The sequence below is a fragment of the Lithobates pipiens genome, unplaced genomic scaffold (genome assembly GCF_037356315.1).
Source record: "Lithobates pipiens isolate NorthernLeopardFrog02 unplaced genomic scaffold, aLitPip1_a1.2 Scaffold_19, whole genome shotgun sequence".
NCBI classification, from domain to species: Eukaryota; Metazoa; Chordata; class Amphibia; order Anura; family Ranidae; genus Lithobates; species Lithobates pipiens.
The window spans coordinates 463,356,722-463,371,159 of NW_027507764.1; the positions used below are offsets into that span (position 1 = coordinate 463,356,722).

Here is a 14,438-nt window from a genome sequence, read left to right on the forward strand (position 1 = left end):
CACCGCCTTCAGGCTTTCTAAGGGCGTTACAGTTTTGAAGGCCATAAAATGCCAAGATGGCACAAACCCCCCCCAAATGACCCCATTTTGGAAAGTAGACACCCCTAAATTTAGGGGTACACTAGTGAGACTAGGTAATAAATGGCGGGTGCCCTGAAATTATAAAAAAATAACTAACCAACCAGCGTCACCTGTAACAGTTATATGGTGAGCACTGGTGAAAGGGTTAACTAGGGGGCAGTCAGGGGGCTTTATGCGGTAGTATATGGGGGTCCCTGGCGCTATAAAAAGCTGCGGCGAACCTAAATACCTACCTGCCTAACTAGCGTCACCTGTGACACTAATACAGCGATCAGAAAAACGATCGCTTATTAGGCTGGGTTCAAACTGGAGCGATGCGGGAACGCCACGAATCCGCGGCGGGTTCCCGCATCGCATGCCTCCCGGCGGCAGTTCACACTGCCCTATGCGAACTGCTGGGAGTGTCAGTGAAATGTTAATGACACCCCCAGATCAGTTCGCATATCGCAGTGCGATCTGCAAACTCGGATCGCATGGTGTGAACACCCATGCGATCCGATTCTGCTGCGGACCAAAAAAAGGGTCCCGTGCGAGTTTGCGGCGGGTGCGGCGGGTGCAACGCGAAATCAGCCATACTATCTGTATGACTGAACTCGAATCACACAGAGATCGGATGTGATTTGCACTGCAGTGCGGTGCGAATCACATCCGTTCTCATAAACCGCTGCAATGTGAACCCAGCCTTAGTGACACTGGCGACGGGGGGTGATCACGGGGTTAAACCTTTATTGGGGGGGTTAGGGGGGTACATTAGAACTAAAGGGGGCTAACCCTAACTGCCCTAACAGTTATTACAGTCACAAATGACACCAATGCAAAAAAAAATAAAAAATGCATTGGTGTCACTGTGACTGGGGGGGCAGGGGTAATTGGGGGGGGTGATCGGGGGGTAAAGGGGGGGTGTGAGTGTGCCTGGCATGTTCTACTGTGAAGTGTCGTGTTGGTGCAACTCACCGATCCTCTCTCCTCGGTGTCGAAAAAAAAAAAAAAAAGTTCTGCACCCAGTGGGAGCCTCCTGGGTTTTACACTACACTTTTTTTTTTGTGTGAATGAGACAGGGTAGTATGTACATACTCATTCACATGAGGTGGTGGATAGCGGGGATCTGGGGATCCCCTTATTAAAGGGGGCTTCCGATTCCAATAAAGCATCCCACAACCACCAAGCCAGGGGGGTTGTGGGAAAGCGGCCACTTCCTCACCAACATGGGGACAAGGTGCTTTGGGGGGTCATTATTAGACCTAAAGGGCCTGGCATGGATTGGGGGAGCCCCCACACATTTTTTATAAAAGATTTTTAACGCTGGCATTCTTTTCTTTACATTCAGCTGTCAGTGGGGAATCCTGCAGTCAGCTGATCAGTTGTTAAAGAGGAGCTACAGCCTGTAAAAAAACTAAAATAAAAGTCAGCTGCTACAAAAAATGTAGCTGCTGACTTATAATATAAGGACACTTACCTGTCCAGGGAGCCCACGATGTCAGCACCCGAAGCCAACTCGTCCATCAGCTTTCAGTGCAGGCACCGATATCCTTACTAAGGGAAACAGGAAGTGAAGCCTTGTGATTTCACAGCCTGTTTTCTACTGTGCACATGTGAATTGTGCTGCGCTTTCTGAATGGTCCTGTTGTCTTCTGGGACCAGTGTGTGTCTCCCAGAAGGCAGCGGGGGGAGGAGGAGGGGCCGTAAATGACGCAAGTCGCTGCGGCACCCTTACACAGAAGTGGAATTGGATACCTGTGCTTGATAGATATCTGTAAGATGCCAAATATGGCACCAGAGGGAGGGGGAGGAAGCAGATAAGCCGAGCTTCCACTCCACTTTAAGGATGCGGTGGCCGTTTGCTCCTCAAGAGCTGGCTATTCGGATTCCACTCTTTTTTTATTTTTTTCTTACCTGTCTCACTGGTGGGCGAGTGCTACCTTCGATTGGCATCCACGTCCGGCGTTTATTTGACCCCCGGCGCGACGAATCTTTTCCTCAGGATGACTTATAAAAACCTGCTCTGGGGTTTTCCATTTTAACTGTGGGCGTCTGAAGCCCACAGGCATTTACTTCCTGGTATATGATGACGTCTGGCTCCCAGCATGCTCCGCTCCATCTTGCACATGCTCAGTGAGAGCAGTGACAAGGAAAGAAAAACTTTCATTGTCCCCCATGGATTCTTGGGAAATTTCCCAGGGACCATTGCGTGGACGATAGCCACGCCTACTCCCACGGGAGGACAACCCGGAAGTCAGCTTAAACATCAGAAATAAAAGGTAAGTAAATAATATTTTTTTTTTCAGGGTTCGTTTAGGTAAGTATGCTATCTGTTGATTTTAATAACATGAACTTTCATTTTTAGGTACCAAACCACTTTAAGGAGCCTTTCCTATTAGAAAAAAAAACAAAAAATGCATGAAAAACACATGCAGAAACACATAAAAATTGTGTTCAAAAAAGCAAAACGCATCGCAAAGCATGCCGGAAAACCATATCAACCGCATAGATGTGAACTTAGGCCGCGTACACACGCGGGGACTGTTCGCCCAACTTTGTCCGTCAAACAGTTTCGGCAAACAGTCCGCTCAAAATTAGCATGGACGGACATGCCCACACACGACGAACGAACAGTTTGCTGAAACCGTGCGCGATGACGTGAACGGCACGTACGACGGGACGAAAAATACGACGTCCTATACACTGCATTATAACTTTCGGCGTGTAAATCCTTTCTGAGCATGCGCGGAACTTAGTTTGACGAACAAGCCTACACACGGGCGGACTGTTCGCTCAAACAAGGTTTCAGCGGACAGTTTTACGGAATTTCCGAAAAACCTTGTTCGTCAAACTGTCCGCTGAAACTGTCCGCTGAAAGCCCACACACGAGCGGACTGTCCGCCCAAACACTGTTCAGCGGACAAAGTTGGGCGAACAGTCCGCGCGTGTGTACGCGGCCTTAGTCTTATAGAACAGCAAACAATTCTCAGACCACTCTCTAACTAAAGCTACAAAATGCAAGAATAACAACCCCAATAATACCTGATAAAGGTAAAGAAAATTAAATCTGGTCATATTTAATTGAGATTGGGAGGAAAACAGAGGTGTTTTATTTTTAGCATATGCCACCACCTTTTACCTTGTTAAATAAAAATCATTTACAGTATGCCACCAACTTCCTAACAATGTTCTGTCCCAAAGAACAAGGTGTAATAGTGGGAAAACTGTTAATGAAGAAACCCAATATGTCTTTTATTCATCAGAAAATAAAATATGTTTGTGCCGTAACAAACGGAACCATAAAAAACAGCATAGGATAAGTCAATGTGGGTACTGACCACCACTAACCTAGACAATTTAAACTAAGCATGTGAAAAAATGCATTCTGTTCACCACAACCCTCAGTGTTCAGGGAACCCAGAAACGCTTATAACTCTCTATTTATACATTTCTAATGTGATAATTTCTTGTTTTCCTACATGCTATTATAATTTCATTACATATACAGTTTTGCTAAAGTTCTGCAATTTACATATACAATATTAACGCCTTAATCATGTATTTAATTATTTGATTTTTTTTTTTTGTTTTTACAGTGTTTAAAGACAGATACACCTACAGTCAACAAAATAGAAAAAGAATCAAAAATTCAGAAGCTGGTCAATGAGATATTCAATCATATAGATCAGAAAATGCCTAAAGTAACTTTTGCACATATCGACAACACAACAAGTCCCAAAAAGAGCAAAATGTTCATAAAAAGCACCAAAGAAAAGTATTGTGTTGGGGATGAATTAATAGTACAATTTGATGCATATGATTATTTAGGCAAAAAGAAAGCCTATGGAGGAGATTATCTGAGAGCAATCATTTCCAATCCTGATATACAAGCGAGATCTTCTGGAAGAATTGAAGACTTTAAAAATGGAACATATCATGTTCATTTCACCTTATTTTGGGAAGGTAAAGTAGTGGTAACATTGTTCCTAATGCACCCAAGTGAAGCTGTTTCAGCCCTGTGGAAGTCACGAAATAGCTGGTATGGGAATGTTGCCTACTTGTGCAAATTCACTAGTCCAGGCAAAGAAGTAAACACCAAGTGTGGCTTCGATCTTAGTAAAGAAAAAGAACTGTGTGAGTATATAGATGAGAGAGATGAGGAATACTTCTACTCTATCAGACCCCAGAATTTCAGTTGTGATTCACTGACAGGATTCATGAACTGGAAGACACTGGCTACCCAACTATCTCCACTGGAAAACAGTCTGCTTGTCAGGTATGTTACTTTATGTTTTTGAGAGGCAATACACAGTTTTTCTTTTTTCAAGTGATGTAACTTAACCACTTGACCACTGGGCACTTAAACACCCTTAATAACCAGACCAATTTTCAGCTTTCGGTGCTCTCGCATTTTGAATGACAATTACTCAGTCATGCAACACTGAACCTATATGAAATTTTTGTCCTTTTTTTCACACAAATAGAGCTTTCTTTTGGTGGTATTTAATCACCGCTGGGTTTTTTATTTTTTGTGCTATAAAAGAAAAAATACCGAAAATTCTGTAAAAAAACGAATTTTTCTTTGTTTCTGTTAGAAAATTTAGCAGATTAGTAATTTTTTCTTCATAAATTTTGGCCAAAATTTATACTACTACATATCTTTGGTAAAAATAAGTACAAATTGGTGGATATTATTTGGTCTTTGTGAAAGCTATAGAGTCCACAAGCTATGGTGCCAATATCTGAAAATTGATCACACCTGAAGGACTGACGGCCTATTTCAATTCTTGAGACCCTAACATGCCAGAAAAGTACAAATACCCCCCAAATGACCCCTTTTTGGAAAGAAGACATTCCAAGGTATTTAGTAAGAGGCATGATGAGTTTTTTGAAGTTGTCATTTTTTCCCACAATTCTTTGCAAAATCAAGATTCTTTTTACTTTTTTTTTTTTTTTTCACAAAATTGTCATATTATCAGGTTATTTCTCACACACAGCATATGCATACCACAAATTACACCCCAAAACACATTCTGCTATTACTCCCGAGTATGGTGATACCACATGTGTGAGACTTTTACACAGCGTGGCCACATACAGAGGCCCAACATGCATGGAGCGCCATCAGGTGTTCTGGAGCACCCAGGACAATTCTGACATTTCTCTCCTACATGTAAAAATCATCATTTATTTGCTAGAAAATTACATAGAACCCCAAAACATTATATATGTTTTTTTAGCAAACACCCTGGAGAATACAATGGTGGTCTTTGCAACTTTTTATCTCGCACGGTATTTGCGCAGTAATTTTTCAAATGCTTTTTTTTGGAAAAAAAACAGTTTTGTGCTTAAAAAAAAAAACACAGTAAAGTTAGCCCAATTTTTGCATAATGTGAAAGATGAAGTTACACTGAGTAAATAGATACCTAATATGTCACTCTTCAAAATTGCACACGCTCGTGGAATGGCGGCAAACGTCGCTACTTAAAAATCCCCATAGGCGACGATTTACATTTTTTTTACTGGTTATATGTTTTGAGTTACACAGGAGGTCTAGGGCTAGAATTATTTCTCTCGCTCTAACGTTCGCAGCGATACCTCACATGTGTGGTTTGAACACCGTTTTCATATGTGGGCGGGACTTACGCATGCGTTCGCTTCTGCATGCGAGCACATGGGGACAGGGGCGCTTTAAAAAAAACATTTTTTTTTATTGTTCATTTTACTTTATTTATTTTAGTTTGACATTTTTTTCCCCAAAAATAATTTTTTTGATCACTTTTATTCCTATTACAAGGAATGTAAACATCCCTTGTAATAGGAATATGGCATGACAGGTCCTCTTTACAGTGAGATGTGGGGTCAATAAGACCCACATCTCACCTCTAAGCTGGGAAGCCTGAAAAAAAAAAAAGATTCTGGCTTTGATCGTATTAGCGATTCGGTAGAAGCACCGGAGGGCGGAGGGCGGCGGGAGATGTCTATGGCTGGGTATTGCAGGGTATCACCGACTATGGCTGGGTATCTCAGAGCATGGTGTTGCATTGTACTGCGTTGCAGAGCATTGCAGGGTATTGGCGGGTGTTGCAGAGCATTGCAGAGTGTTGCAGGGTATTGGCGGGTGTTGCAGAGCATTGCAGAGTGTTGCAGGGTATCGGCGGGGGTTGCAGAGCATTGCAGAGTGTTGCAGGGTATCGGCGGGGGTTGCAGAGCATTGCAGAGTGTTGCAGGGTATCGGCGGGGGTTGCAGAGCATTGCAGAGTGTTGCAGGGTATTGGCGGGTGTTGCAGAGTGTTGCAGAGTGTTGCAGGGTATTGCAGAGCGTTGCAGGGCATTGCGGAGTGTTGCAGGGCATTGCGGAGTGTTGCAGGGCATTGCAGAGTGTTGCAGGGCATTGCAGAGTGTTGCAGGGCAATGCAGAGTGTTGCAGGGCAATGCAGAGTGTTGCAGGGCATTGCAGAGTATTTGCAGGGAATTGCAGAGTAATGATGAGTATTTGCAGGGAATTGCAGAGTAATGCAGAGTATTTGCAGGGAATTGCAGAGTAATGCAGAGTATTTGCAGGGAATTGAGGGGTTAATTTTCGGTGAGCAGCGATGTGGGCACTGCAGATGCAGCCCACATCGCTGCTGACACCGATCTCTTTCCCCTCCGCTGTACCGATCGGTACAGAGAGGGGAGGGAGGAACCGGCGTCATAACATGACGCCGGCTTGTTTACAAGTGATCACTCCGTCATTTGACGGAGCGATCACGTGGTAAACGGCCGCGATGAGCGGCCGTTTACCGTGATTCGTGATGCGCCGGGTCCACTGGACCCAGCGGTCACGGATGCTCTCGTGTGCGCGCCCCAGGGGGCGCGCGAGAGCAGAATTCTGGGAGGCCGTTAATTAACGGCCTCTCAGAGTTAAACAACCGCCCTGAAGCCGTTAATCGGCAATGGGCGGTTGTTAAGTGGTTAATTGAGCATCCCACAATGGAAAGTGAACCTGTGCCCGGCCTGTATACACTAAAGAATTTACATATTTTGAACAAGCAGTATGAGCACTATAAAACAAATCTCTTATTCACTTCTGTAGCTATAGGCAATGTGGAAAGATTACTGCACTTTACCAATGTTATATAGAGCATTACAGTTGGTATGGAATTGTGTGGGTATCGCATACAGAAATGTTTCATGGTGTTAAACATTATTTGTGATAGCTAGGTGCTGTGGTCTCACTAATGTGCTAAATCTTGCTGAGAGATCTGGTTGATTATAGTCAGACTAGAGTTGGTCATACACCTCACAATTTTCATACTTGCTTGCAATCTCTGGTTAGTAACCTTTAGATTTATTATATATGTAATGTGTTTTCCTACCTAAGTGTAGCAATGTCTTGGGGCCCAAGAGGCCTAATGGTGACCTCAAGGGTTATGGAGAGCTGACATCCTTCCTTGTAGAGGGAGTTAGCAGACATTGTGGGTGTAATACAAGCTGAAATGATGGGTGCCAGACACCTTTTGAATGAAAAGAGATTGATTGTCTCTTGAACAAGAACTGTAAGAGAGAGGGTTAGGGCCAGGACACCCTTAAGTGGATGCAATGACAATTAGCAGACTCAGAGACTTCTATAGGTAGACTGCCATACAGTGCAAGGCCTCCAGCTGGACACCACTTCTGTATAGGTAGAACCACTGTCTCCTATGGCAATAATCTTTTAACAGTCACTAATGGTAGTTGTATTTAACTATTGGTAACACAATTAGTTCTTCTCACACTCTACAGTCTCTCACTGTAGGTCTTCACTCACTGAGCTCCCAGTCTCTCACTAGACTCTAAGACCCAATCACCACTGGATCCCCTAAGCTTTTCCTCTTCCATAACTCGGTATCTTCCTCAATCATCACCCCCACTTCCCTGGCTTGGCACTTACAGTTACTCCTCAAGCATCACCCCTGCTGACCTTCTAGGTCCCTGGCTTGGCATTCACTGATGCTCCTCAAGCGTCACCTCTGCTGTCCTGCTGGGTCCCTGGCTTGGCACTTGCTGAAGTTTTTCCACTTCTTCACTATCCCCTTCTGGTGAGAAGACTGCTCTGGTACTGGCTTCAGCTTACTTACAGTGGTCTCCAGTATCAAGGTGGATGGTCCCTTAAGCCGCGTACACACGATCAAACAATCCGGTGGAAAAGTCCGGCGGACTCAAGTCCGCCGGACAATCCGCATGTGTGTGGGCTCCGGCGGATTTTTTTTACCCAAAAGTCCGGCGGACTAAGATTGTAGTTTTGCACACCAATACCAATCTGTCGCATTTCGGTGGACAATACGGCCGTGTGTGTGCTAGTCTGCCGTACTTTTGAAATGAATAGACTTTTCCCGCCCGGAGAAAAGTCCGCTCATTTTGAGCGCGGCTCCAGGTAGCTGGGACCAGCGAAGTAGGCATCGCTGGCCCCGTCACCTGGTATGGCCGCACGTCCCCCCTTCCCCAAGGCACCCCCCACGTTGAGGACACGCGGCCTGGTACGGCTCAGGAGGGTAGGGGGTTCTCGCTCGTCCCCACCCCCTTTCCTGGCCGGCCAGGTAGCGTGCTCAGATAAGGGTCTTATATGGACCTTTGGGGGCTTTTTCAAAAGTGTGTTTGTCTTATTTAACTACTTTTTACACTTTCTTTGTGAAATGGTAGGGGTCCATTTCAAATAGGGGGGACTGGGATCTGGGGGTCCCCTTGTTAAAGGGGCTTGCAGATTCTGATAAGCCCCCCGCCCGCAGACCCCCACAACCACCGGCCAGGGTTGTGGGGATGAGGCCCTTGTCCCCATCAACATGGGGACATGGTGCTTTGGGGGGGACCCCAAAGCATCCTCCCAATGTTGAGGGCATGTGGCCTGGTACGGTTCAGGAGGGGGGCGCTCTCTCGTCCCCCCTCTTTTCCTGCGGCCTGCAAGGTTGCGTGCTCGGATAAAGGGTCTGGTATGGATTTTTAAGGGGACCCCCGCGGCAATTTAAAAAAAAATTGACGCAGGGTTCCCCTTAATATCCATACCAGACCTGTAGGGCCTGGTAATTGAATTTGGGTCTGACACACCGCAACTACGATCTCGGTAAAGAGTCTCTGATGGAGACTCTTTACCATGTGATCAGCCGTGTCCAATCACGGCTGATCACAGTGTAAATAGGAAGAGCCGATGATCGGCTTTTCCTCACTCGCGTCTGTCAGACGCGAGTAGAGGAGAGCCGAACGGCTGCTCCTCTGACAGGGGGGGTCTGTGCTAATCGATTATCAGCACAGCCACCCCGAGGATGCCCTCACTGGACCACCAGGGACGCCACCAGACCACCATGGATGCCCAACACCAGGGATGCCCCCCTAGACCACCAGGGATGCCAGTCAGTGCCCACAATGGATGCCAATCAATGCCCATAATGGATGCCAATCAGTGCCCACAATGGGCATCACTGATTGCCACGCATTATTGTTTGGCACTGATTGGCATCCATCCCTATATAATACTGTACACTACAATGCCCATCTGTGCCGCCTATCAGTGCCCATCTGTGCCGCCTATCAGTGTCCATCCATGCCACCTATCATTGCTCATCTATGCTGCCAATCAGTGCCCATCCATGCCCATCCATGCCGCCTATCAGTGCCCATCCATGCTGCCTATCAGTGCCCATCCATGCCCATCCGTGCTGCCTATCCATGCCCATCCATGCCACCTATCCATGCCATCCATCCATGCCAATCCGTGCCACCTATCCATGACAATCCGTGCCACCTATCAGTGCCTATTTGCGCCACCTATCAGTGTCTATCTGTGTCGCATATCAGTGCCATCTATCAGTGCCACTTCATTGATGCCACATCATTGGTGCCCATCAGTGCCACCTTATCAGTGCCAATCACTGTGGCCCTGTCAGTGCCCATCAGTGAAGGAGAAAACTTACTTATTTACAAAGTTTTGTAACTGAAACAAAAAAAATATATATTTTTCAAAATTTTCAGCCTTTTTTTATTTGTTTAGCAGAAAATAAAAATCCCAGAGGTGATCAAATACCACCAATAGAAAGCTCTATTTGTGGGAACAAAATGATAAAAATTTAGCTTGGCTACAGTCAGGCATGTACTGGCCATTGGGACTACCGGGAGTTTCCCGGTGGGCCGATGGCTCAGTGGGCCACTCTGATGTAAGGGGGTGCTCATGGGACACTTTGACGTAAGGGGGCTGGTGATGGGACACTCTGATATAAGGGGGCTGGTGATGGGACACTCTGATGTAAGGGGGCTGGTGATGGGACACTCTGATGTAAGTGGGCCGGTCTGGATGAAGTCCAGGGCCAAATTTCTGTCCCAGTCCAGCCCTGGGTACAGTGTAGCATGCCCGCGCAATTGTCATTCAAAGTGCGACAGTGCTGAAAGCTCAAAATTCTTCTGGGCAGGAAGGTGTATAAGTGCCCAGTATTGAAGTGGTTAACATGTAAAAAAAAGTGCCAGAAAAAGACCTGGTCTTCAAGTAATTGGATAAATAAGCTCACTTTCTAAAAAAGGTAAAAAAATGGAGGGTTCACATTATCCATATTGTCAGCTTGTGTTGGTAATGTCAGGGAGAGCTGACAAGTCTATGCAGGAAGAGATATTATTTTTATTTTTTTTATTTTGCCATTAGTATATGCCTAACCCTTCCCACCTTGGTAGTACATGACTTCCCATATGCGCTTTATTTGCTTTTCATATATTTTGATTTCTTTTACAGAACTACCACACTTTATGATAACATGTACAATATACAGTATTCTAAGTTAACATACGTTCTATTTTGCTTCTTCTTTTCAAGGTCAAATGTCAGATTGGAAATTCCGCAGCAAATTCCTCAGATTATTGTATCCCGGTGTCAGGGTAAGTTTAATTCTCCTACCATAATCAAACTGGTATATATAATGTATATAAATTGAGTTCCTTAAGGCTGGGTTCACACATGTGTGGTGCGAATTGAAGCTCAGTTTTCACAGTTAATTGACAAAGTAGTTGTTCGGCGTTTCACAGTTTTTGATCAGAATCAGGTCAGGATTGCATCAGTATCAGGTCAGGTTTAGATCAGGATCGGGTCAGGATTTTATCCTGTTCACAACGGAATGCATCTGCGATTCAGATGCGTTCCCATAGAAGATAATGTGCTTGCAATTCGCACGGCAATGCCCAGAAAACGCATGCGTTTTTTGGGCAATGTGGAGTGCGAATGCAATGCACATATGTGAACCAGCCTCATTCAAATGAACATAGTTTAAAATGTCATGCAAATTGGAAGCGGTGTAAGCCGCATCCAATTTGCGTTGGTATGAAACCGGGACTGAAAGGGTGTCTTTGGACTCAGTACACACCAAGGGAATTCCATTTTACAGAAGTTGGGAGCGCTGTCTCTAAAATAAAAAGTAACGTATTTTTGTGGAGTAGTCCACAAAAAAAAAAATTAATATGGCAGAGAAAGCAATTTTCTGTGACTTTTTAGCTGAGCAGGTGTAGTGATTAAGAGAAAAGAAAAAAAGACTGCGCTATACCTCAAAACAGTACAGACCAAAAAGCTGCCTACAAACAAACTAACAAAGTCCTAAATCATATACAAACAAAAAATTGTGATGCTAAAATCTTGTATGAATTAAAGTAAAAGCATATACATGCCAAAACTCACATGTGTATAAAAAGCAATAATAAACATTGCAACAAAAACTAAATCAATATAATAAATAAATAAGAGGGGTAATTGCATCAGTGTGCAACTACTCCCAAGATAGAATAAAGTGTCCCATAAAGTGCCAAATGTTCAATGAATGTCTATAGGAGTCTTTATGTAGTCAAACGCTGACACTCAAACAGACTTGCCAGAAGTAGACTTTACAGATGGTGTCACAGTAAGCAAATAATGAGGTACTCTTACCAAATCCATTGGACACAGCCACCCTATAGCGGTGTGTGATACAGGCCTATAGCGCTCAACCTCCCGCGCTAAGGTAAGGCGGACTCCAGGACCGAAACCAGACGTTAAAGGATGATGACAACCCCCGTGGACATTAGGACTGGAGACTCACAGTACCATCGGTAAAGTTCAGAATATGGGGAAAAGAGATGCAGAAAAAACCGGAAGGACTCCAATAGTGCAGGTCAAACTTAAAATTTTTTGATTTATTCACATCAAAATGTGACAATAAAAAGAGATCTCAATGCATAAAAAGGCAATGTGAAAAGCACAAGACAAGCAATCCCGATGCGTTTCAACTCAATGGGTCTTCTACTGGGGCATATCTCAACTCATCATGGAAAAATTCCGATTTGAGTTTCAAATAAGAAGAAAGCTAACATCACCTGTAACAAAAGGTTAAAGTGGAACTAAACCCTCCTATCCTTTAGAGCCGAGGAAGCTACCATCTTAGCCTCTATTCGATCTTCAGTTGCCATGGTGCTGCACATGAGATCAGTTATGACACCATCCATTTAATGGCTTGACAGTTTGGCTGAGAGACCAATTGTGACAGTTATCAATCATGGCATCCCTTGATTATAACTGTTTAGGTAACTTTTAGGTCTCTTGCACACAGGACGTTTATTTAACTCTCCTAGATGCCAGCAGCTTTTTATCAGAAAAAAAAGCTTGACACTTGTAAAAGTGTCCAAAGCTTTTACATGCTTTTACAGGCATTAAGCTCTTGAACGTTAACTAATTTAATTGGCCAGAATAAATAATTATTCTGGTCATTCAAATAAATGAATGCTCAAGTACTAATGTTTAGCAGCTTTTAAAATCTGTTAGCAGCTTCTAGCAGCTTTTAGTAGCCTCAAGCATATTTTCTGCCAAAACTCTGCTGCTCCTGGATGCACTGGCAGTGTTTTTTTTAACCTGCCTCTAAAAGCTCCTGCCACTTACCACTGCTAAAAGCCTATGCGTGCATTGAAATATAGGCTAACATGAAGGGGCGTTTAGAGGCAGGAAAAATAAAAGTCAGATAGACCCTGGGAGCCGCTGTAAAAACATCTAGTGTGCATGAGGCCTTAAAGTGGTATTAAAATCAAAACAAAAAGTTTAATATATTGCAGTAACCAACCATTTGATGCGGTGGCAGCATTTGTTTTATTTTTTAGGCTTGTTTCCCTCTGTTGTTGACTGGTCATCTGGCCTGTAACACTCCTCTTATATTAGAATGCCAATCTCTGAATAATTGAGCACAGGGGGCACCTTTGGACAGCAGCATTGTTAGTCTGGGGGAGGGGAGTGTTAGAGGTGCTAGCAGATAAATACACATTTAAATACACATTAAAGCCAAATTTCAGCTAATACTTTTTAGGCAGTTACAGCAAACAGTTTTGTTCCTTTTGGGATGAGCGTTTTACATAAATAAAAGCTGAGCATTGTAAGCACCCCTGCTAATATTAAATGGTTTCTCGCCTCTCTGTAGCTGATATATTCTGCTGAAGAGCTTGTTCTTTTGCCATCAACATATAAGCCCTAGAGATAAACCAAGGGAAAGGGAAGATATTACTATAAAAGCTGACTCAACTGAATATAGGCATATACGGTAACATCTAAAGTGCACATATATACACATCAACGTTCAAATAAACAACAAAAAATGTGATGAAGTGATAAGTCCACACAAATGGGTTTTCAGGACACCATCCACAATGGGAATCTATAGTAGAATGGATGTTAATATATCACAAAAGGTTGCAGGTGATGATATTCAAATATTCAGATTCAGACGGCACCCAGGGCTGTGCTTCTACCACCAGGGAGAGGGGTAGGTACTCTTACCATGAGATGTGGACCCACACACCAGCGGCAGTGAGTCATACAAGCAAGAATGCAAACATAAATTGCAGATTACGATCTCCTTGGATGGCTAGGGTGAAGACTCACTCCAGCACTTTTACAGCAGTCAGCGGGTACTGGAACCAGGTATTCACCCGGAATCTTCCAATATTGTGCAATATCCACAGATCGCTCACCAATCAATGGTGGGAACAGTAATCATAAAAGAAAAAAAGAGAGAAGGCTTCCACGTAGCATAGATCAAAGAAGTAGAGTTTTAATGTAAAAAAGTACAAACATCATGACAGATGTGTACAATAAAAAGGTGATCACTTAAAATATATAATATTGCGCAGTGTGTGAAGCTTTAGCAAGCATTAAGCTGACACGTTTAGTCCTACAGGACTTCCACTGGGGCATAAGCTTGCTAATTACCACTGCGCTATATATACAGAAATACGTAAATCAATTAATTCAATAAACAGCCATAGACCAGACTTAATTGGAATGCCTGGTGGTAGGTGGCATTTGTCTCTCACCTCGCATTCGTCCACTAATCACAGGAGTACTGTGTGGGGAGCACATTGTATACATCATC

General features: G+C 43.9%; 1 protein-coding gene across 1 annotated transcript in view; it reads left to right on the top strand.

Annotated features, from left to right (window-relative positions):
* The first annotated feature begins 3,660 nt into the window (after positions 1-3,660).
* Positions 3,661-14,438, top strand: part of LOC143997265 (NXPE family member 4-like) — a 91,318-nt gene continuing 80,540 nt past the window's right edge. Inside the window, exons 1-2 of the mRNA XM_077492804.1 lie at positions 3,661-4,336; positions 10,877-10,938. Of these exons, the coding sequence (XP_077348930.1) occupies positions 3,753-4,336; positions 10,877-10,938 (646 nt within the window). The 5' untranslated portion in view covers positions 3,661-3,752. The remainder of the gene's footprint in view (positions 4,337-10,876; positions 10,939-14,438) is intronic.